The sequence below is a fragment of the Bemisia tabaci genome, chromosome 8 (assembly GCF_918797505.1).
Source record: "Bemisia tabaci chromosome 8, PGI_BMITA_v3".
NCBI lineage: Eukaryota > Metazoa > Arthropoda > Insecta > Hemiptera > Aleyrodidae > Bemisia > Bemisia tabaci.
Window position 1 is genome coordinate 33,451,113 of NC_092800.1, and position 23,738 is coordinate 33,474,850.

The 23,738-nt window shown below is 38.7% G+C and overlaps 2 protein-coding genes across 5 annotated transcripts; one reads left to right on the forward strand and one right to left on the reverse strand.

The window, feature by feature from the left end:
* Positions 1–589: 589 nt before the first annotated feature.
* Positions 590–23,402, forward strand: LOC109030245 (probable cytochrome P450 6a20). Of its 4 annotated transcripts, none has more exons than XM_019041107.2 (7): positions 590–889; positions 11,254–11,673; positions 17,448–17,793; positions 18,558–18,774; positions 20,315–20,542; positions 21,867–22,118; positions 23,095–23,402. In XM_019041107.2, exons 2-7 carry the CDS (start codon positions 11,270–11,272, stop codon positions 23,265–23,267), a joined length of 1,620 nt encoding a protein of 539 aa, XP_018896652.2. In that variant the 5' UTR covers positions 590–889; positions 11,254–11,269; the 3' UTR covers positions 23,268–23,402. The 4 variants fall into 4 exon arrangements, with proteins under 4 accessions (XP_018896652.2, XP_018896653.2, XP_072159170.1 ...); XM_019041108.2 differs by lacking the exon at positions 590–889 and adding an exon at positions 912–1,060; XM_072303069.1 differs by lacking the exon at positions 590–889 and adding an exon at positions 10,322–10,447.
* Positions 5,828–10,230, reverse strand: LOC109030244 (uncharacterized). The gene is made up of 3 exons (XM_072303067.1): positions 10,098–10,230; positions 9,287–9,420; positions 5,828–7,793 (listed from the first exon to the last, which is right to left on the reverse strand). The coding sequence occupies exons 2-3, from the start codon at positions 9,368–9,370 to the stop codon at positions 5,835–5,837; spliced, it is 2,043 nt and encodes a 680-aa protein (XP_072159168.1). The 5' UTR covers positions 9,371–9,420; positions 10,098–10,230; the 3' UTR covers positions 5,828–5,834.
* Positions 23,403–23,738: the final 336 nt, after the last annotated feature.

Sequence of the window (23,738 nt, forward strand, 5' to 3'; positions counted from 1 at the left end):
TGGATTGGTGACTGGTCCTAAAAAGATAGAGAAAAAATCTGTTTCCCGAATCTATGGCCCAAAATCTACACTGGGAAAAAAAACACATTGGATCTAGAGTCCAGACTCTTGAAAACATCGACAAGAAAAAGTACTCTTGATTCAATAAGAATCTAGCTTAAATCAAGAACCAAGTCTCTTAATTTAGGCGGATTTCGTTTTGATTCAAGAAAAAATCCGATTGAATCAAGAGCGTTTTTTCTTGTCAATGTTTTCAAGAGTCTGGACTCTAGATACAATGTGTTTTCATTTCCAGTGTAGGTGATGCCAGGGTCCTTGTTTCTTGCATCTGGCTAATTCAAGTTTAGCGAACGTTGTTCTTTTGCACAATGTCTAAAAGGTAGTAGCAGTTCAAATTTTTCCTCGCTAATTCAGTCAAAGCTCCAAATAGTAGAAATGCTCAGCGGTGATCAATCGATGGAGTCAACGGACTCAGCGGTCCATCGGAAAAATTGGCGCGGTCGCTTATCGCGGCGCGCGGTGACGTAATCGAAGTCTGAAGAGCTGCGTCGCAAACGGGGGGGCCAATACTGCGCGTAGCCCCCCTCTCTTTCGACGCTAAATTGTAGACATAACTTGTTTTCATTGTTTCATAACAGTATCGCGGCTGCCTCGATGTTGTGGTGATCGATCGGCCTCTGCTGGTTCGTTGTGTCGTTGATCTTTATTTTCACTGAATCGCACAGGTTCGTGCCCGATATTAAACGGTTCCGTCCCCCGGTTTTCGCAGTGTTTGTTGTTTTCGGTCGAAACAGGAGATCGAATCTCAGCGCTGATGTTGCTGGAGTTTCGTTGTTTCTCACACCTGTCGATTTGTGTTCGGAGGTTTCAGTTTAAACGGATGTAAACGGTAATTTAATTTCAATTTTAGCTTTAATTTTAGTGTTTTTGTGAAATTTCGATGAGTTCAACATCCACCGAAGCTGCGAGCAGACTTTAAGATTTTGTACAAAGTTGCGTTACGTAACAATTTATGTCACCTGAAAATTAATTGATCACGAGTCATGCCGAGGACAACACCGTAAGTTTATTCACCCTGCCATGCTGCGTCGCACTGCTGTCTATGAGGCTTTAATAAACATCTTCGAATAACGCGAGATGAAAATTTATAAATTTTGTTTTAGGAGAAATATGTAATAATTATTTACCCTCGAATAAAAAAAAAAAACACTTTGCAATTTGACTGTCATGACCAACGTTGTGGTGTTTACGTGGTAGGTAGTATTTTTACAAATTAGAAATAGATGATACGTACACTGCAATTCTTTGCTGCGTCATATAATACTTTTGTCTTGATAGATGGGCAATAATTTTCATAATATAAGTAAAAAATTACACAAATAGCTTACTCAGCAGTCAAAGCACATATCAGCCATGAAATTCTTAAATGATACATACCTACGCGTAAGTATGAGCGCGCCAAGTTGTTTGTTGATGATTTTAATAAATTCTTCAATTTTTAATAGGTATCAATGATATCTTTAGATTTTTGGTAAATACACCTAAGTCTGATTGCACGTATACATTATCATCGATGACCAAGTGCGAAACCACATATCGACGGTGAAACTACCAAACCACGTATCTCGTTTGCGGTGTTTAAAAATCTACGCTCACATTTTATTTTTTTGAAGTAGACCAAATCAATATCATTCTTTGAAATTTTCACGGAATTTTCTCCGCACGAAGAGGAAAAATCACAGAAATTTTCAAGACTGGATGTTGAGTAGTTTTTCATTTAAAAAATAAAGTATGACAGGAAGTCTGCGACGTCGCAAACCGAGATACGTGGTTTGGTAGTTTCACCGTCGATATGGGACCTGCGACGCTGCAAACTTTCGGTCCCATTTAATTTTTTTCTTTGGAAAACTAGTCAGCGTAATGTATTTAAAGCTGCGTCAATTTTCTCTGTTTAATCAGAATACATCCTGTGTAAATTTTAAACTGTGAACTTGACTTGTTTCTCTTCGAAAAATAAAAAAGGGATGAAAGGATGAAAGTGTAATAACTGTGATATATTTATGTATTATTGACTGTACTCTGAAGATGGCGAAATGCTGAAAGGTCCTAAGTAAATTAATAAAATTATACATCACCTTGGTTATTCTTCAAAACTAAAAAAAAAAAAAAAAAAATAAAAAAAAAAAAAAAAAAAAAGGATCGGAAATTTTTGAACACTGCAATGGAAATACGTAGTTTTGCACTTTGATCAGCGAATATTAGTTCTCATAATGAACCTAAACGTTAAAGAACAAAAACAGGCAACTTTTCGCGTAACGTCATTACAATAAATCAAAAAATTCGCTATACCTACTTAGATGTTTGCTAACAAATATAGGACAGGGTGATCGAACTTTGGACAACCGATGTCGGTATTCTTCATCATGCAATACAACTTCAAAACTGAGCTGGATCCCTTGAACGTTTTAGCCGTTTGTCTCTATGAAAATTCTTTAAGCGCTTTAAATTTTCAATCAATTTTGGGTCTCAATTTTAAGTTCCTATGGAGCCTACTTATTACAGGCCTGAAAATATCGAAAAGATGAGTGCAGATAATCATTTCTAAGTAATTTATTGAAACTTGCAGAATATAATACTATCCTGTAAAATTGACTCACTGCAAAAGAATCATCTCGAATTGCTTCAAGTCTCATCATATTTTGACACCGACAAGCAAAGACTTCTCTGTCTACTTCCAAGAATTAAATCGTTCACTTGAAAGTGCCGAATTTTAATGTGATGCCACATAATTTAAATTGAAGAAGTTAAGAGGAGCAACTTATCAGCTCCACTCTGGTCATCGCATGAAAGAAGACTCGGCAAGCATCATTTTGTCATTCTGTTCGCACGACAGCAGACAACACCTCATGGGATTAAGAGGAGAGGGCCATAAAATATGGAGATTAGATCGAAGAGAATTATTATCAATCAAATCCATTCGAGAAAATTGAATCTTTGAAGCCTCGAAGCTGTTAGTGTGTTAGAATGTTGCCAATGTAATAAATAGATTGATCTGTTTTCACCAGGTTAGTGAGTTTGATTCCGGGCAATGGAGATGTTGCATGTGTGAGGGATTTGCGATTTGACTATTGATTCTCATGTAAAAGTACGCGAGAAACACGATGGTGCTACTGGTTTTCTCTGCAATTAACTCCCAAACGCAAAAAAAGCTCTCAAAGTGAGGCAAAAATGGAGGGGATATCCCGCCCTACCCTGAGAGTCCACCTCTACATCAAAACAAACTCTCCATGCAAAGATAGGGAGCAAATACATTAGCAGGGTTGCCGTGTTTTCAGTTTTGGAGTCCCCAAATGAAGTGGCAGCCCTGTCAATGTATTTGCTCCCTATCTTTGCATGGAGAGTTTGTTTTGATGTAGAGGTGGACTCTCAGGGTAGGGCGGGATATCCCCTCCATTTTGGCCTCAACTTGAGAGCTTTTTTTGAGCTTGAGAGATGATTTCAGAGAAAACCAGTGGCACCATCGTGTTTCTCGCGAACTTTTACATAAGAAACAACAGTCAAATCGCAAATCCCTCACACATGCAACATCTCCATTATTCCCCGCTTGGGTCGCCTCGGAATAAAATCTGAAGCTTTCCGAAATGCACAAGTGATCCGTCAAGGATTCATGGGACTCCCCTTGGGTTCAGCCGCGAGGCGGCTTAGGGATGAAGCCACTTTGCAAAAAAAAGTTCGTCTTGAACTCAGGATTTTAGATTTCAATGTTTATTATTCCTCTTCAATATACTAGCATCGGATTGAAACAGTGCAACATCACAAATGAGGGATTTTGAGGACAAGGCGCATGGGTACAGTTTTTGAAAAAATTGAAATTTCAAAAAATATTAATGATTTCAAGTAAAATTAGTCTTAATGCATATTTTTTTTTAAAAATTCGACCCCATATTCCAATTTTTAAGCATCAAAAAGTCAGTATGAACTTACTTTCCGCCATAAGGATCCATGAAATTTAGAAACTTCAAAGGCGTATTTCTCAAAATATCAAAAATTGCTCCGATGCGTCTTGTCGTTCAAGCCCCTCATATGAGCCTCCTAAAAATTCGATCGTGAGGATCTCAAATTTCGCGGTATAATTAATCTTTTCAAGAGAATAATATTTGATATTTCACGCATGACATTGTGATACAGCGAAGAAAAATTGCAAGTACTTTGGTCAAAAAATGATCCGTCTGTCTTTTAAGAAAAAAATAAAATATGCCAAGAAATTAGCAGCATTCCAACTGCGGTACGTATATTTGTCTAGTTTCGCCATCCATTTAGAGAAAGCATTACAAATAGAAGATTGAGTGTCTTTAGTGAAGGAATATTAGAATAGGTATTTCTGAGAAAATTCATTTCGGGGTGTGCTTTGTGAAAATTTTGAGCGGAAGAGTTCATTTTTTGGCCTCCGCGTTCTAGTTTAAAGTTCAGGAGATTCAATTAATGTAACCCCTCGGCTTCAAACGTATTTCCTTTTTAATTAAATTTATCGCGTAGTTTAGCTTATCTCGGTTTGCGACATTGTAGACTTCCTGCCATAATTGATTTTTTAAATGGAGAATACTCCACGCTATTTCTTGGAAATTTTCCTGCTTTTTCATCTACGCATGAAGAATATTCCGTAACAATGTCAAGCGATAGTTAAAGCAAAATAGGGATGAAGATTTTGATAACTGCCAACGAGATACGCGTTTTTGCAGCTTCATCGGGGGGCGGGCGGGGTGAGGGGCAGGGAGCAGTGGCATGGTGGGACGAAAAATAAAAGGGATGCTGTAGCTGTGGTCAAAATCAGGGGGTTTCGGCACTTTTACTAGCGTATATTTTATCTTCTTACATCCTTCCCATAAGCCCTGTCCTCTTTTACTACTAGCAGCACAATCAACGAACTCAGGGTATTGAATATGCTTCATTTAAAAGGCCCCATATGTTTTTTTGCTAGATAAAACTCTTCGGTGTTTCAATGGCAGGAGGCGTATGAGGGGCTCATGCCCCCCCCTCCCCTCTTCGCTCGGAATGAAATTAGGAAGAAAAAGAAGAGGAGAGAAGCTCGACATTGCGGCCGGACTTGTAAAATAATTGTGAGAGCCAGTGAGTCTATTTCTACAATGTTCTGTAGATTTTTTTTTTTTTAAATCACCCATTAGATTCTGCTCTAAGACATAAATCAGCGTCAGAGATTCTGGAACACGGCAACTGAGAAGTGCAGCCTTTCCTGCACTCAGCGCCTTAATTTTATGACGATTAATTATTTTAATTCATTCATACAAAAGGATTCCACCTACCTTGGAGTGTTTACGAGTTCAAAAAGTCTGGAAGAGTATGTCTTATTGAGGTGAGACCCACCTTCTGTATAAGAAAATAATTTTGGACAAGTACTTCTAACCAGTGTCAGAGTGCCTCTTGACCAGACGTATTTAAAAAGTTCGGTTTCCTGAAATCTTTCCGGATAGTCTAAAATGTTTTGCAAAATGTTTTTGAAAAATTTGCCAGAACTTTTCTTGTAGGAATTGCTTTCAAAATTATGGGAAAGAATTTTTTAAGCAGTTACTTAATATTTTCTAAAGATCAGGTTCTTAATTTCAATTCTTGCAAGAAAAAACGCCTAAAGCGTACTAAAAAGTTACTTACTTTTTACCCCAAAGATTCGAGTAGATATCCTGATCTACACGAGATCTTCCTCCTCATAGTAGATCAACTACTTTTTTAAAAATTCAATTTTTGTTAAATATAAAAAACAGGTAAGAAAGATCATCAAAAAAGTATTAATGATCCTAATAAATGGAACACCTTATGAGCTAACTAACTATCTTTTCCACGCATAATTTATTATTGACATCGTAACTATTGTATAGTGCGCAACATGAAACATGCGTCAGATTTATATGAATACTAATAAGTGCCCTGTTCTTCAACATCTTTTTTGCAAAATATGTATGGTATTGCAAATCTATCATTTGTTGTAGAATTTGTGGAGCTGACGAAATATCTTCACTAGCATAATATGTACTAGGTCTTTTATCAAATTCAGTTCCAAGCAAGATTCCAAAGTCATTTTTTCGTTTCACAAGAACAACATCAAATCCAGTCGCTCCGCTTAAAGACTGAATTGTTTTTGCTTCTTTGTTTGGTCTAGGTAAGAAAATATCATTATATTCTTCTATACGCTCATTGCCACTTGATCTTACTAAAAAAGTATAAATCGGAGCGGAAATTTCAAGTTCCGGCTTAGGGGGTTTTACTACGAAACCTCGCCAAAAAGTATTCTCTATCGATTCTATCAAATTATTTAGGGTATTTTGCTTACCATCAATAGAGTCAATACTGTCTCTAAATTCATGAATTGCAGTATCGGAACATCCTAGATATTCCTGATAATATTCAACTTTGGTGATTGCATCGCGCAAAGATAGTCTTGCGATCTTGTTTGAGATTTTAATCGACAGCTTTTTACCAATGTACTGGCCTCTGAAATAGCCATGCTCTAAAAGGTAGAGTAAAAAGATATTCTGATTCTTCTTGAAATGTTTTATAGCCCCCGTCTGTTCTGCCTCTCGAAGACGCAACCAATTTTCAAATTGAATCCTTGAGTTGTTCTTGATTTCTATTTCGAAATCTGGTTTCAAACTTTTGATAATTTGATTTCCGAAAAGCTTAGGGGATAACAAGTTTTTAAACGGAGTCAGTGATCGCAATGAAGAATAGTTGACGGCAATAACAGGTGTACCTAAAGGTTTCCCTCTATCCTCGGCTAAATACTTTGTAACAAGACCTGGACAATAAATAGGTCCAACAATCTCGGACTCATTTTTCTGAAATATAGAATACCCCTCTAAGTACTCCTGTAAATTGGTCTTTTGTTCAGCGCTCATCCCAGAAGTACTGATAAATTCTTCAAGGTCCTCTTGAGTAAAGCCATATCCAGTGGCTAGCTTTCTTGACGTAAAAATTGATGCAAATTCAACATTAATAATGGACTCATTGTAAGGTACTTCAAAACCAGTTATTGCGGTCAGGTAACTTCGCCATACTCCATGGTTACCTTTAACGACCGAGGAGAGAAATAGTTGAAGGGAACCGATAATGCGGTCTAAATCATCATCTTGTCCAATGGGGTGCTTCCGTGTGTAAGCAACTGGCCACACACCCTTATTTCGGTTATCAAGGATCCGTTCAAAAGGGGTGGAAACAGCATCGATTAAGAGCAGAACCCCTTTATCGACATGACTCTTTACCATTTGCGGTAAATCTGATCCGCAGCTCTCAAGGGTTGAGCAGTTAACGGGCAGTGTAGGGTCTAGTATTCCACAGCGTTCGAAAATGTGTCGGTTCAGATACGCGTCAAGCTCTGATCTTGGATCGCGAATCAGATACATATGCTGTTCAAAAGCCTTCTGTATAACTCTGCGGAACTTGACTAGGTACTCAGTAAGATTATTGAAATCGTTTAGTATACTAAGGTCCAAGAAAACCACACCTCTCGTCCCGAATTCCCCAAAAAACTTTGAGCGTCCGATTTTTTTACTACTGAAAATTTTGAAAGAGCGTGCCTGTTCTTTCGGTTGTTCGGTCCCGTTTTCATTCATCGGAATCTGGAAGAAATCTCGTAACATGGACAAGTGCAGGGATTTTCCGAAGCCTGAAGGAGCCATGATGAGTCTTGCGTCCCTGGGATGCTCTAATGCTTCCTCAATAAGTAGAGTCTTGTCAACATAATTCGAACCCTCAGCCAATCGTCGGAACTCCGATTTTTCCTCCTGTAACACACGATCTCTTTTAAAAAAAAATGTTAACTCAATGTTTGATGCGTACCTAATGTATTGTGGACTTGTAAATTGACCGTAAAATGATGATTTAACTAGAAAATCACTACCCACCTCAGAATCTTTGTTCGTTCTGTGCTTTTCTAGAGAAAAATCACTAGTATTTTTACTCTAGATTTTCTTTTTTTATTTTGAATTAACATTATCGTCATTAACAACACGACATATTAAATCAAAAAATAATGTATACAATGTTTCTACTAGAATACAACACCTAACTAGAATAAAATACGATGAGGAATCTTCAACATTGTAAACAAGTTTCTTTTTTCTGTCCTAAGTATCAGGAACCAGGGCCGGATTTACCTACTTGCCGCCCCCTTCTCATTCGTTTTGAAACATCAATGAAAACCAACAAATGAACGTGCCAGCGGGGGAGGAGTGCATAAGACGCGTTTACTGGTGTTGAACATATTTTTTGGGAAAGCCCTGTCAACACTACTAGTAAAAGTTCACGGAACTTTGCGCGAAAGTTAAGTTTCGTAAACCTATCTCTGTGTAGACAAGGCCTTCCATTCATAAGAAATGAACGAAAAAATTATGAAAGAACAAACATAAATGTGGATTAATGATTTTAACTTCCGCCGCCGCGCCTCGCAGACCGCACTGTGTTTGACGCAATGCGTGAAGTATTCACGCAGTCTTGTAGGCGCTATGCGTCTCCCGCTGATCGCACTGTGTTTGCCGCAATGCGTGAGGTATTCATGCATTCTTGTAGGCGTTATCCGTTTCACGCCATCCGCAATGACCGCACCGTGTTTGATGCAATGCGTGAAGTATTCGTGCAGTCTTGTAGGCGCTAATATGTGTTACATGCCGATCGCCGCGCCGAGGGCTTCTCCTTTTCATCTCAAGTCCTCGTCATCATTTCTCTCTAGGTAAGTCGAGCCGTTCCAGGGCAAATTGCGTGTTTGGTTTCTCTCTTAACTCGAGTAATTAAAGGTGCTGCCTCTTAAATCACTGAAAGACGACAAAAGTAGAAATTACTATACTCTCAGAAAATTAGAGATTTTGTCGCCTTTTCTCGTTTGTAATTTTTTTTCTAAATCTGAATTTTTTTTATACCTACATTTAAAAAAATCGCAAAATTTGCCGTTCCCTATAGATTTGCCGCCATGGGCCGCGGCCCATGTGGCCACCCCCTTAATCCGGCCCTGTCAGGAACTTTTTACTTTACTTTACTATTAACTTTACACAGATTATTACTCAACTCTTTAATTTCACAAAGCTTTCTGATAGAATGGTTAATTTTCGAATAAGAAAATTGCTGTTTCACTTTTTTCGTGATGGAGAGGAAAAAGTGATTGCTCCGTCTTTGCAAAGTTCCAACGCAGTAATTCATCGTTTATTTCTTATATAATTTTATTTGACGATGAAGGCTTCACTTTTAGCTCAAATGTCGTTAGGTGCCAAGTATTACTTATTACCGAAGGGAATTGATGTTGAGCTGTTAGTGCCTCCATCAGATAAGTCAGCCATAATATGATCTTCCTCAAGACTGGATTCCGCATTGCTGGGAGTCCTTCGATGTTGGGTGGGGGAAGGGGGTTCGAAATATGAGCTGTGAAACAGGAAATGGGTTACAGCTTAAATACACTTTTTTCTAGAATACCGAGTCAATTTTCGTAACGTCGAAGAAGAAATTGTAATTTGGGGTTTGATACAAAGTTGAGAGTATAGTGACTAAACTTTTCTTTCAGTTCCTCTATGTATCCTGATGACAAAAGAAAAAAATTCCGGTGTGTGCTTTACATGTATGGTCAATTTTCAATTTCAACATTTTAGGCAGCTAAATTGGAAACACAACCAGCTCCTCTAACAATTTTTTTTATGTACCTACATAAGTGGGTAGACATCAGTTTCAGAAAAAAACGCAGGAGTTGGGGCTGATATAGTTTCCATAATATATCTCTTTTGCTTCAACTATGCGATGTCCAAAATTTGTGCATGCTGAAATCAGAGATTTGTTCTTCTTTCAGTACATTTTTGTCGCAAGCAGTATTATCCATGATCCTTTCACCTCCAAGAGATGAGTTGTAAAAGAGGAAATCAAATTATCTCTAAGAAAGAAGTGTTTTAAATACTTGTCCCTCACTAAAATGAAGAATGCCTAAAGATGGTTGCATACTAAAAAAACGATCTCCTTCCCTTACGAGATAAAATTCGGGCAATCTGGGTTGCAATTTAATTGCAGTTAAAAACCCAAAAGGTTAAGTAAATGAAAAAGAGAATCGCTACCTTTTTCTGGGGAAAAATTGATTAGCCACACGTCACCAACATGTTTTACAGAATTTTCTTATGTTGCTGCTGGCAGTTGATTTGAATTGGAATACTTTGTTTACAGTAAGTCGGGAGTTTGTTTCTTATTCTTAATGCAGTTGATTATCAGATTGTCATCAAATAATCAATCACCCAATAACAAAACATCTGATCTTATCTCGCGCTCGCATTCATCTATGAACGAGATATTCATTTCTTGCCATAGAAACATTTTCCCCCTATGAATGATCTCATCAACGTTATGCGTCAATTCTTAAGGACTATGTGTACTCTTAATCAAGACAAGACTATGGAGAAACAGGACTTAGGTATACTTGCATCATTTTCTTAAGGTAAATCAAATATTCTCAACGCTCTATCCATTATCTTGTTCAAGGTTTCTACCCGTTGATTAATTTTTTGATTCACAAAACTTCTAGGAATACTTTATGGGCCTATCTCTCGCTTCAATTTACTAACAGATTCTGAGCACTTAACAAAGTTTATGCCTAGGGATAACTGAACTTTCATTTTAGGTTGCTCTAATCTTCTCATCCCCATCATCACTATTTCTGCCGGTCTATGGTAGAACGCCTAATGCACCTTCGAGAGTTGCCAGATTTCCCTTGATAAAACACGTTTTTTTTGACGACATTCTTGCATATTTTCCCTTGGAATTTTCAGCTATTTTAGATGGAATTGCGTACAAAATTGACCAAAATTTTGGAAAGAAATATTCACAATTTTCCTAGTACATTCGGGTTTTATCGAAGGAAACTTGGAGACGTCTAAAAGCTCGCACAGCGCACAGTAGATCGAGCCAATTGGAGAGGTTGGACAAAATTTGGAAACTTTAAAAGCTCATAACTCCGTTTATACAACAAATTGAGGTTCCAAAAGTGGTTTCATTGGTTTCCTCGTATTTTCCAACTAAGAACTCCTTGAAATTTAAAATATGACGAAATGAACATAGAAATTTGTAGTTTGAGTAAAAATTTTCATGTCCGACCTCTCTAATTGACTCGATCCACTGTTCGGCGTTCTTCCTTAGCACGGCAGATTTTGCCCCAGTTATTGTTTTCGCCCTAAAATGATTTGCTTCATTTTCAATTGTGTTACCTAACTTTTGTTCCAGATAAACAGGAATCGCCATGTTCTCGCTACTAAACTTCCTCCCGTCCGTAACAACGGTGATCCTGACCATCTCCAGCCTATCCCTGTACGTCATATACTTCCTGAAAAAGCGTTACACCCACTGGGAGCGCCGCGGCGTGCCACACGTGAGGCCCATCGCCCTGTTCTTCGGCAACACCAAAGACCTGGCCCTCCAGCGCGTTCCCAACGCTTTCGTCTTCCAGCGGATCTACAACGAGCTCGAGGGCCACGACTTCGGCGGGTTCTATCAGATGTTCAAGCCGGCCATCATGCTCCGGGACCCAGATCTTATCAGGACTGTTCTCATCAAGAACTTCTCGCAGTTCCACGATCGGTTCAGCATCATCGATGAGAAGCTGGATCCGCTGTCTAATCATCTGCTGAACCTGGCTGGACAGAGGTTTGTGTTTTGGAAGATTCGTCGTTTCCGTCACGAAAGAACGTAACTCCATTTCAATGTTGCCAAATTTCCCCTCGCAAATTGCCAATTAATCAAGAGAATCTTGGGCATTTCTGACTGAAAAATTCCCTGATTTTTCTCCAGATTTTAAGCAAAAAACAGGCCAATTTTGGATGACAATTGCTTACGTACATTTTTGTAAAATAAAACAATTGTTCCAGTCGATTTGGCAACCTTGGAAAGGAGTTACGTTCCTTCGTGCTGGAAACGACGGATTGTCGTTTTAAAAATTTAACGATTTTCAGCTGTCACGTCGCACAGTGGGTCGAATCAATGAGAGAGGTCGGACATACACGAAAAAAAAAGTAGCTTGGACCAAGCATGATAATTCTTGAATTTGCCGCCAAGAATTTTCTTTATCTTGCTTTAAGCTGACTTTTTCTTGATTCAAGAAAAATAATGCTTGGGTTAAGCAAAACAGTAGCTTATATTAACCAGCAAAATTCTTGATTTAAGAAGAAATACTTCTTAGCGGCAAATTTAAGATTATTTTTTTTTCCAGTGTACTGTGGAAACTTTAAAAGCTATAACTCCGTTCATACAAACTTTTGAGGTCGTAAAATTGGTTCCATTGGTATTCTCGTGAAATTGTTCACGTAAAGCACCCCTTGAAATGTAGAATGTGACGAAATTAACACCAAAATTTACAGTTTTAGTCAATAATTTCATGTCCGACCTCTCTAATTGACTCGATCCACTGCGTCATGGCTATACTATGCCACGGCCCATGTCAAAAAAATGTTTCGCACAAAGCAAAATATTTCGGCCACAGGAACTGGACTTAGGTTTATATTGAAAAAAAGAACCTTGGAAAGATGCCTCAATTTTTGCGATTTCGAGGACTGGTAACGTTGTAATACATTTAAACAATCAATGCGTTTTACAGAAAATTGACAATGTCGCATTAAAAATCAGCAATAGTTTACTTTATTGGTACAGTAGGCGACGTTGAAATTGAAATGAAGTGTAAGAAAAATAAGTAAAGCACTCTGAGTTAATTTCACACGCGACAAACATTAAACGAATTTCACTATATCGCCTGGATGCAACTATTCGGGCTCTACGGATGTCCGTCTTGCATACGCACGGAGTTGAAGGCGTTTTGGCTCTCCAAGCACTCACCACCGCCTTATCTGCGACGCGCTTTTACAGATTTTTTGGCGAATTGATCCTTTTCAAATCTGCGTATTTTAATGGGGCTCTAGACAAGGTACGAACTGAAACACTGCACAAGATGTTTTTTCTTCAAAGTTTTACGACAAAAACGATCACGCAACGGGAAGTCAACTCCTAAACAAGATATAAGTATTTAAAATCAACATTGGTTAAATGACAAAAATACATGTTGTATAATCTGACTTCCATTTGATCTGTTTAAAAAAGATTTGCCAATATCTCGTTCAGAAGTTGACTTCCGAAATTCCCGTAGCATGACTCCTTTTCTACGTTAGATTTTGAAAAGAACTCATGTGACGTTAATTTTTAGTTCAGACCGTGTCTAGTGGTCCACTACAAACTTCTGCGGGCTGATTATTGAAATTGATAGACAAAACAATGGACAAAAAAGACATAGGGAGTATGGAGCGATCCTATTGGTTAAAATAGATGGATCCTATGGACTAACGGGAGAAAATGATGGACTAACTATAGGGTCTCTCGTGGGTTGCCGTCAGTTCGTCTATTGCCGACCTCCTTTGTCGATTGCAACTTCTCCCTTCCACCAATAGGATTCAACCGTATCCTTCTAGTCTTCTTTGTCTATAGCTTTGTCCATCAATTTCAATAATCGACCTGCAGCAGTCCTATCTTTGGATATGCTCGATATGTTTAGGTGTTGTTTGTGCCAAACTGTTTGTTAAGCTCACCTGTAAACGGAGGTATTAATAATGGCCGTAGCTAGGGAATTTTTTTGGGCGGTTGCCAAGGGCGCATTGATTCTTCGAGGGGTTTTGTGACATTGAGTGGCCACAAAATAATTTTTTTTGAGAGCTGCCCCCCAGGATCCCCTCATTATGCGCCCCTTACAGCAGATATCTCACTTTTGAGTTTTTATCTAGGAAGGTCCCTTTGCTGTTAACGATCGCAGGTTTTGCTCGGATGGAAACTCGAAATGAAAACTTCACCCGCGGCCGGTGACGCGCAAATAACTTTTACCTCTTACGTAAGCTTGGGGCCCAGAAACTACGAAATATCCTGGGCGTGGAATGTCAGAGGCTCTTGAGGAGAAAAAAACTTGTTTCGATCAGCGCAGCTGCGGTCATTCGACGTCTTAAGTGCAGAGCTATGACTTCGCAGTTCTCGTAGAATTACTCACTGACAGTTTCGATTGATCGGTGCGGTCAATCGCGCAGAATAAAAGTTTGCACGGTCTGACCACCACGAAAAGAGCATGTACTATACTGGCGTGCTTAGGAGATACGCCGTATAAGCCACCAGGCGTTGCCAAATTTCCTTTGATAAAACGCGAATTTCCTGGTAAACTTGTAAATATTTTCCTCCCAATTTTCCAGATAATTTTGTTCGCAATCTCACCTAAAGATTCTGAAAATGTAAAGGAAAAATATTCATAACTTTCCTCGAAAATAAATATATTATCGAAGGTTTGGCAACACTCGAATGTTCATCCGGCGTTCTTCCTTAGCATGGCAGTATAGACAGAGGGCCCCATGGGAGTTGCTGCTGCCTTGGGCCCGCAAATATATCAGCGGTTTTGAATGAGAGCAGAGTCGTTGCCAACTTTTGACAGTTATTTCTTATGTTCAGTAAATCTTCAAGATAAACGGTTTAGACGGACAGGATGTTCTTTTTTATACAATGCTTAAAATTCGTTTATGAATGAATTAAACAAGTTGTAATGAACGGACAGAATCAGGTTTCGGGAAATTAGGTTTTCAGAGTCACTATACTACGAGGGAATAGCCCCAAAAATTTATTCATTTTATTTTAAATCTGTTTATGAAATCTGCCATTTTGGGCCTTTAACAGTCCCATATGAGCTTGATATGCCTAAACCAATCAGAAGAGGATCTCGTTCAGAGGCGGGTCCGGGAATTTAGCAACACCGGCTTTTCTCCATTTAAACCTATGCTAAATAATCGATTCTTGTCGGAAGCCCCGGGCCCCTCCAAGAATCGATACAATTCCATAGGCTTAAATGGAGAAAATACAATGTTGCTAATTTGCTGGATCCACCACTCATCTCGTTGTGTCCGTAGTCATCCTCAAAGATTGTATGTGTGTATGAGGTCTCTTGTCCGAAGAGGATTTTTTTCAAAAATGGCAATTTCCACTGGTCCTGATATCCTCCTTAAAATTGTATAGGTTGATCCGCATAGGCAAAAATATTCAGTTGGCTGTATTTTTTGCGTGCAACAAGCCCATTGGGTAAATAATAACTGAAACTGGCACATGATTTTCCAAAATCGGCCAAACGTACAAATAACAGATCTCTGCAGAGAAGGACCTAAGCAATAATGTTGGCCGAAGTTTCTTTCCAACTGCGCTAATACAGACCGATTTTGAACTTTCAAGGCCCTTTAATTGAAATTTTTCTCTGAAAATTTCGGGACAGCCTTTGAAACTTTAAGAAACAAATTTAAATTACTGACAGAATTTTTTCGATGTCACAGTATTGTTCGTCTAATTCAATCTCTAGGAAATTTCTTGAGACGTAAAGATGAGCTTTGGGAGGACACTATTTTTATCCTATGAACACAGAAGTAATTTAATCTCCGTAGGTTTGCTGACAGTAAGGTTTGATTTCTTCTACATGCGCCATATTCTTATTTTTGCATGAGAGATAAAGTGATTTTTCTCGTCGGATGACTTATCAAAGCAGAGATCAATGCGCACATCATGATGCAATGAGAAAAGAAATAATCTCACTTTTTTAGTAAACATATGTATATCTCTCACCATAGCTTGATGCTCATTAACAGAATGGATTAGTGTTCGTTTGTCGAGATTTTTCTCGACCTTCTCTCAACATCATCTAAAACAAGTCGGAAATGAATGGTTCAAGCCCATTAAATGGGGACCAAGTTTTTGGAACATTGCGACGGTTTGAAGTCAGAGGTTTTGATGCCTTAATATCTGCCAATACTTAGAGCAGTGCGGGAAAATTAAATCAGAGTCATTTGGCTAGTAACTTTCTCTTCACTATTTCATGGTCTTTCAGTGAAAATTTCAAGCCGATATATTGCTTCAATTTCTCCCTAAAGAATGAATTACACACTGAAATGTCAAAATTGAGTGATTTTTCTAGGGACGTAGTTACGGGACTCACTTAGATACTGATTTATTTCTCTCTATAAAAAGTATAAATGCACTACCTATAATGCTCCAAAACATCAAACAAAATCTGATGTCTCACGTTTTGAAATTTGAAATTCACATTCATGTTGTATTTTTCCGGATTATAATGCAGTTTGTGTCTTTTCATTAGAAATTATCTATTTTGAACGACTCGCAACTGATTTTTCGGGATACTAAATGATATTTCTCGTCAGAGGCTCGCAATAGTTGCTTTGTATTTTAGCCTAGCATAAAAGCTTTGCTAAAAAATTAGGCACAGATCTCGAAGATCTCACTGATTCCCGGAGATGATCTAATTTACGGTTTGAGATCGATACCAATCTGTTCAATAATTTACCATCGCTGCATTTGATACTTAATGCAACCTTGGTCCCTGATCAGTTCTCAAGAAAAATCCTCCAACTTAGGATCCAAAACTTTCAAAATTTCAAAATTTCAAAATTTTTGCCAAAAAAGATGCTTGATTGGGTTCCTCCTGGGAGGAGACGTAGGGGACGCCCAGTGAGAGGTTGGCGACAGGGGGTGTTAAATGAGATAAGAGATTGTCAACTCCCTGATGACATGTGGGAAGATCGAGCTCTGTGGCGATTAGGCGTCGTAAAGCGCCAAAGAGCGCTGTAAAAGCGACTCATATATATAACTTTCAAAATTGATTTGTTATTTTTTAAATAATACAAACATAAAAGCCGCTTTAATGGCGCTCTTTGGCGCTCTACGACACCCAGCCACCGAAGCACCTGCACCCTATCTTTCCAAAGCCCTTCAGATACTTGGCACTGCACATTTCCTCTAAGACCCCCTCTCGCCACCCTTTCACGGGGGGGTCCCCTTCATCTCCTCCCAGGAGGAATCCAATCAAGTATCTTCTTCGGTAGCCTCTCTTCCGTCATCCTGTTAACATGACTGTACCAGACAAGCTCTTCATTAATGACGTCGAATACGATGTCATTTTCGCCTTCCATGGTCTGACGAACTCTACACGGAGAAAAAAACTTCGTGCGTGGGACCCGAAGTTTCGGTCATATGGAGATTTGAAGTTTTCAGATTGAGCATCTGAACTCTTAAGGTCTAGCTGTCGAGGTTCGGATGACACATCTGAAACTTCAGTTCTTACATCTGAAGTACTTCAGTTTTCACGTCCGAAAAACTTCGATTCTCACATCCGAAAAACTTCGGTTCCCACATCTGAAGTACTTCAGATATAAGAACTGAAGTTTCAGATGTGTCATCCGAACCTCGACAGCTAGACCTTAAGTGTTCAGATGCTCAATCTGAAAACTTCAGAGATCCATATGACCGAAACTTCGGGTCCCACGCACGAGGTTTTTTTCTCCGTGTATCATTGCGGACCCGATTTTTTAAATAATGCTGTTCTAAATCCGAATTTTCAAATCCAACAGGTGGAAGAACGTGCGGTACAAGTTGACGCCAACTTTCAGCTCGGGTAAGCTGAAGTCGATGCAAGACTTGATGCAAGGCTGCATCCATGAGTTGGCTGACTACCTCAGCAGATGTGTCTCGGATGTGCAGAATTTGAGGGAGCTCATGGCCAAGTTCACCACTGACGTCATCGGTTCCTGCGCCTTTGGGCTTAATTGCAACTCGATCCGAGACGAGAACTCGGAGTTTCGGCGCATCGGTCGACTCATCTTCAAGCCTTCAAAACGAATCCGGATCAGGAATATGCTTAGATCCCTTGGCCCGAAACTCATTACACTCCTCAGACTTAAGTCTGTTCATCCGGAGGTAAGAGAAAATTTTCAGGTTGTATATCATGAGTTTTTCAATCTCATTTTTAACTCTTTTCTTTACGTGCCTTGCTGGGCGCAAATAGAAAACAAAAATCATTTAATCCAGGGATGCAGAAAACGTCCGATCACAAGCCCGCCCGGATGTGTAAAAATGTGGAAAGGCCCCCGTAAATGTGGGAAGAGGGAGCATTTTGAACGGTCAAAAGTTGAAAGTCAACGGGAAATAGAAGAAAATGGTCATTTTTTTTAATCGGTGGGATTTTTTTTTAAAACCGATAAGAAAAATGTAGAAAATTGGCGTGTGTGCGCAAATGAAAATGTGGAAGCGTTGAGTATTCTGCATCCCTGATTTAATCTTCCCTTTTTAGACAGTATCTCGAACAAAAAAGATAAGTGCCATTCTGAAAGAAATAAGATGTGACTTATCACCAGTGAACCTCCTTTTTCAGCACATTCTGTCAACAAATTGAAATCTAGAGTTCATTTGTTGGCCTGAATATTCAAGCTTCAAAACGTATTGGCTGTTCTGGACGCGCTTCGCGTCACAACTTTCCTGCTTCCCCCCCCCCCCCCCCCCCCTCCCCTCAATGCCCATACATCACATTCATGTTTGTTCTAAAAAGCTTTCATGTAATTTTTCAGCTTCAAACTTGTTATCGTTAAAATCGAGAAAATATCACACAGCATATTCAGGTGTAAAACTTTTTATTCATACCAACTGTATTTAAAATCATTTTCTATATTTCTCGCTTTTTTAAGGTGGAGGATTTCTTCATGTCAGTCCTCAAGGAAGCTGTTAAGTACAGAGAATCGAGTGCACTCAAGAGGAATGACTTCTTGCAGCTCCTAATAAACATTCAAACCGAGGAGAAAAAACAGATGGAAAGTAACGGATGCCATCAGAGCGTTACTTCGAATGGGGTCTCCAATGGCATTCAGAACGGAAACGCCTGTACTACAACAAATAATCCCAAAGGTTCGGGAAGCTATGTTGATTTATTTTGAAGTTTTTAGAGTAGAAACCTGATTTTTTTGTAGAAATCTGAATGTGAATCATGATGGATTTTTTTGGAGGGTCTCCCGAGGAAAAGACGCATACAGTTGACTTTCCAATATAAAATTGTGAAGCTTTCGATAAGTATCTTCCCTGATCAGAACCATCTCATCTCGAATCCCCCCCCCCCCCAAATTTTGTCCAGTATTTCTGAATATTTCCTGAAAAGGTGCATTTTTATTGGGGTGAAAGAGAGTTAAAATTGTGGAATAATAGATGTACACGTCCCCTTTTTCCGGAAGGTCCTTGATTTCGTCGCTTCTTTGACGTAGGGGCGTATCTCGGTTTCCACGTAAGCCCTAATCTCCATATAACTCCATACTTTTCAGGGCTCACGTGAAAATAGAGGTGCGCTCTTACGTCAGAGGAGCGACGATTTGTGAGAAGAATCCTTCAGGGGTTGGATGTGCGCCACATTTTCAAATACCCCATGAGTCCTTATTTCTGAAAATAGGCTCCATAGAGGTTCCCCCATAAGATCTTCTCATAGCGGCCATAAGAGACTTAAAAGATGTCCTCTCGCTATTTGTTTGCAGAATCTTGGGGTTATCGAGTAAGCAAATGGAACTTTGATACTAAATGAATCACTAAATACAAAAAGGGCACATGTCCAGAAAACTCAATTGTTCAGGAGACACAAAAAACTGTTTATTTCGTGGTAGATATTTTTTGGAAAGTCGTTATGTTTAAAAAAATATCTACCTCGAAATAAACAGTTTTTTGTGTCTCCTGAACAATTTGGTTTTCTGGACATGTGTCCTTTTTGTATTTAGTGATTCAAAAGAGAATTTCAACTTTTTGTCAAAAAATGTATGCACAGTTTTCACCGAATTTGGCAAAATCAAAGTTTTTTGCGGTTTCTTAAAACCTGCTGATGTATGATCTAAAAAGTACACTGAAAAAATTGGTATGCTGTTTTAGCACCTAGGATGTCAAAAATGTGTCTGGTGATCCTAAGATGCTGCCTTGATTGCCCACGCAGTTCAATTTGCATTCACAGGATGTAAAGTTAACTGCGAGGACAGTAAAGGCAGCATCTTGGGATCACCAGACACATTTTTGACATCCTAGGTGCTAAAACAGCATATTATTTTTTTCAGTGTAAACTCGATTTTTTCAAGTAAGAATCTTTTAAAATTGTCCATAGAATGGATACTCATTAGAGTTTTGCTTCAATACCTCATATTAAAATATGACGGGCAAAAATAGCCGCAAACTCTAGAAGTACTTTGCGTAAACTGAGTGTGTGGCATTTTCTATATTTTCGCGTAAAATTTCGATGAGAAATCATATCTTGTGCCTCTAAAACTCATATACCCTGGCTAATGCGTAGTTCATTTGCATACCGGCGCCAATGGACAAACGTATTTTTCCTGTTTCCTGTCTCATCATCAGCACATCATACTTGGTCAGCAAGTTGTGCAAACACGAAATTTGAGCAATCTTTTTTGAATGTTTACAGATATCCTGTTCACAGACTCTGTTGTCGCTTCGAATGCGTTTGTCTTTTTCGTTGCCGGATTTGAAACGATCGCTATGACGCTCAGTTATTGTCTTTATGAGCTGGCACTGAATCCAGAAATCTGCGAGAAACTGAAAGATGAGGTAGATTCCGTGAAAGAAGCTCACGACGGTAATTTGGACTTCGATTCCATGAAAGAACTCGAATACATGGACGCCGTCTTGGCAGGTAATTGATTTCAAACATCATGTTTTTACTGCGATATGAAACGATCTCAGTAGAGATGAGCTAAGGTACGAATCTCTCAGGTTTCACTTTTTATAACGGAGAAATAAACGTCATAACGTCCTGCAAACTATCTGTGAATATCCTCTGGATATAAAAGCACATCAGTGGCGTGGCGTGCTTTGCGATATATCGATTGTTATGCCATTTGAACAATGGGAAAGGATCGATAGACAGGGTGTTCGCAGCGAACACCTTAATAATTGATTATTTACCATAGGTTTAAATGGCATAACAATCGATACATCGCAATTTACGCCACGGCACTGATCAGCGGTGAAACTTCCAAACCTCGTAGCGGTGTTTAAAAATCTCCGCTCTCATTTTATTTTTTTGAGAGAGGAGATATCAGCATCATTCCTTGACATAATTTTATTCGCACGGAGAGGAAAAATCACGGAAGTTTTAAAAAATTGACACTTAGGAATTTTCCATCTAAAAAACAAAATATGACCGAAAGTCTATCACGTCGCAAATCGAGATACGTGGTTTGGGATTTCCTTTGTCGATATACTCAAAGCATTTCAAGCCTGACTTTAGAATAGTTTTTTGTCATACGAATGGAGTGTGAAAAAAATACGGCTTAATGTAGTTAGATTGATTCTGGTTAAATCCGTCAATTTCTTACAAAGAAAAGTTTTGTGTTTCAAAATTTTAATTGTATGAAATTGCAGATATTTGTTTAACTGACCAAGAGAGTCACATTTGATGCAAAAAATATTAGTTCCCCTTTCCTGAATACTTCAAGAGCCAAATTAATTCAGAGAAAGGAATGAAGTACACTGCTGGCTCCGTATCGAAGTTTCTACGAATGATTTCAATTCAAAGAGGAGAACTGATTGAATAGTAATACTCGTAGATTCAATTGAGCAAACCCCTTGTTCGTTGAGAAAACTTGGTTATTTATATGGTATTTATTAGAGAATATCTGTGCTGTCTCCCAAAGCAAAATAAACGAACCGGTGAGTAATTTTCGGATGAGAGATATCTCGTAAATTCAATATTCTCGAATTTAAGTTTCACTAAATGAAGTTACATAGGTAGGTGTAAACTTACAAACAAATAAATAGGAAACGAGGCTATAAGCACATTTAAGAAAAATCGAGACTTTTTCGGGAGATGAATAAGCCTGCCTCACGTGAACATATGCCACAAAGCACCAAGAACAATCGTAAGTAGTGTTGCCTATCTACGATATTTTAGGAAAATTATAAGGCCCACGTAATACATCTCAATAACATTTTCTCTTTGTTTTTTCTGTTTGCAGAAACTCTCAGGAAATACCCACCTGCGTCGATATTAATAAGAAGGTGCAATGAAGCGTTTTGTGTGCCTGGTACATCAGTCGTCATAGAAGAAGGCACTGGAGTTTACGTTCCTGTTTATGGCCTTCACCATGATCCGCAGTTCTTTCCGGAGCCAGAGAGGTTCATCCCAGAACGGTTCAGCCAAGAAAACAAGCATACCATTGTTCCTGGATCTTATCTACCATATGGCGATGGGCCCAGGATATGCATCGGTAAATGAAAATATTTTCGCTTTTCATATAGAATTGGCTATTTTCTTTTTAAGTACAAGGGAATCGGCCTCTTGCACACATAAGATGCAGCTAACTGACTTTACGTGTCAAATGTAAAAAAGCGTGAAAATTACGCTCAGAAAATCAGTAATGTCTGAAATTTACTTTTTAACATTCAATTGGACTGCGTTAAGCAGAAAGAAACCAAGGCACATCAGCTATAGCCAGATTTAATTGGGCAATCCAATTGTTTTCATGAAAACGGTTGTGCGGATTTTTGCACAAATTTCAGTGAATTTTGTGTATAGTGGGAAGAAATTTCCTTTAAATTTTCTTCACAAAGGAATCTGCACAAACGTTCTCTTGGAAAAAATTAAATTGCCCGGTCAAATGGCAATAGCTGATGTAGCTTGGTTCCTGTTTGCTAAACGCTGTATACTTAGCGTAGTGTGTACTCGTATGATGATCAGTTTATACCTGCAAGGTAAAAATGTTGTACAATCTTAGCTATATTGGAGTGCTCTTGGTTTCTTTTTGCAAAATGCAATCCATTTGTTCCCTGTTTAGAGCCCCATTGTGCGACAATTCAGCGGAGAATTTGCACGCAATTTTTTTATTGCTTCATCTGAAAGTGCCTAATGAGCTGAGTTCGCAATATTTTTCATAATTTTTTTCTGACATGGGAAATTGGAGAAAAATTGATTTAAAAGTGAGAAAATGTGCCGCCTTGTGACGTCATCTGGCGGCATTTCTCATTTAAACACATGTATTTTAGAAGATCAGGTTATTTTGTCATATCTCCTCTAATAATTGCTCAATTTATGAATCAAGGGTATCTTCGTGTTCAGTTCACTCAGAGGATTCCACTTAAACAGGAAATTCATCAAATTTCAGACCCTTGCAAATTCTCCATTCTTCTCTTCAGAAACATTTTTTGGATCGTTTTATAATTTTATAATTTTTTTTTCAATTACAGGTATGCGATTTGCACAATACGAAATGAAATCGGTCCTGTCCTATTTAGTAAGTAATTTTACATTCCACCCGTGCGAGAAAACGGTCGTGCCATTGAATTACGATCCTCGATCTGGGCTTCTCACTCCACTCGACGGGGTCTGGGTTCGGTTACAAAGGCGGTCCAACCCGTAACAATCATGAATATCAAACGTTTTGTTGACGTTATCCTAAGTTCCTTCTTTTTTATACTTTTAGTACTTATTTAATACAATTGTATATAGAGTAACTGTAATATATAGACCTTAAGGTTCCCGATTTCTAATCTCACACTGTTGAAAATAATGATAATTTATTTCACAAGGGCTTGAAGGACAAGGCGCATAAGTGCAGTTTTCGAAAAAAATGAGATATTAACAATTGTAAGTAAAACAAGTCTGAATGCATATTCTGCGAAAAAATTGTTCTCAAATTCCAAAGAGGGTTATGCAAAACGGCCAAAAAGTGACCCCGCGGGGATTGTACGAAACTTTGTGGATGATTGTATAGGTCATTTTGGGCCTGCATCTGGCTGATTTTAGGCGAAAACCGCAGGGAAACAGCGTTGCCATTTTTTAAAGTCGTAACCTTCAAACACCATAACTTTCGCAAAAATGCAGTTACAGA

Coding starts and splice junctions, on each gene's coding strand:
- LOC109030244 (XM_072303067.1), bottom strand. CDS start 9,370: ATGCGGAATCCAGTCTTGAGGAAGATCATATTATGGCTGACTTATCTG. Junction 7,794..9,286: donor CTCAACATCAATTCCCTTCG/GTAATAAGTAAT, acceptor CGTGTGTTACAG/GAGGAAAAATCGGAGTTCCG.
- LOC109030245 (XM_019041107.2), top strand. CDS start 11,270: ATGTTCTCGCTACTAAACTTCCTCCCGTCCGTAACAACGGTGATCCTG. Junction 17,794..18,557: donor TTAAGTCTGTTCATCCGGAG/GTAAGAGAAAAT, acceptor CGCTTTTTTAAG/GTGGAGGATTTCTTCATGTC. Junction 22,119..23,094: donor TGGGCCCAGGATATGCATCG/GTAAATGAAAAT, acceptor TTTCAATTACAG/GTATGCGATTTGCACAATAC.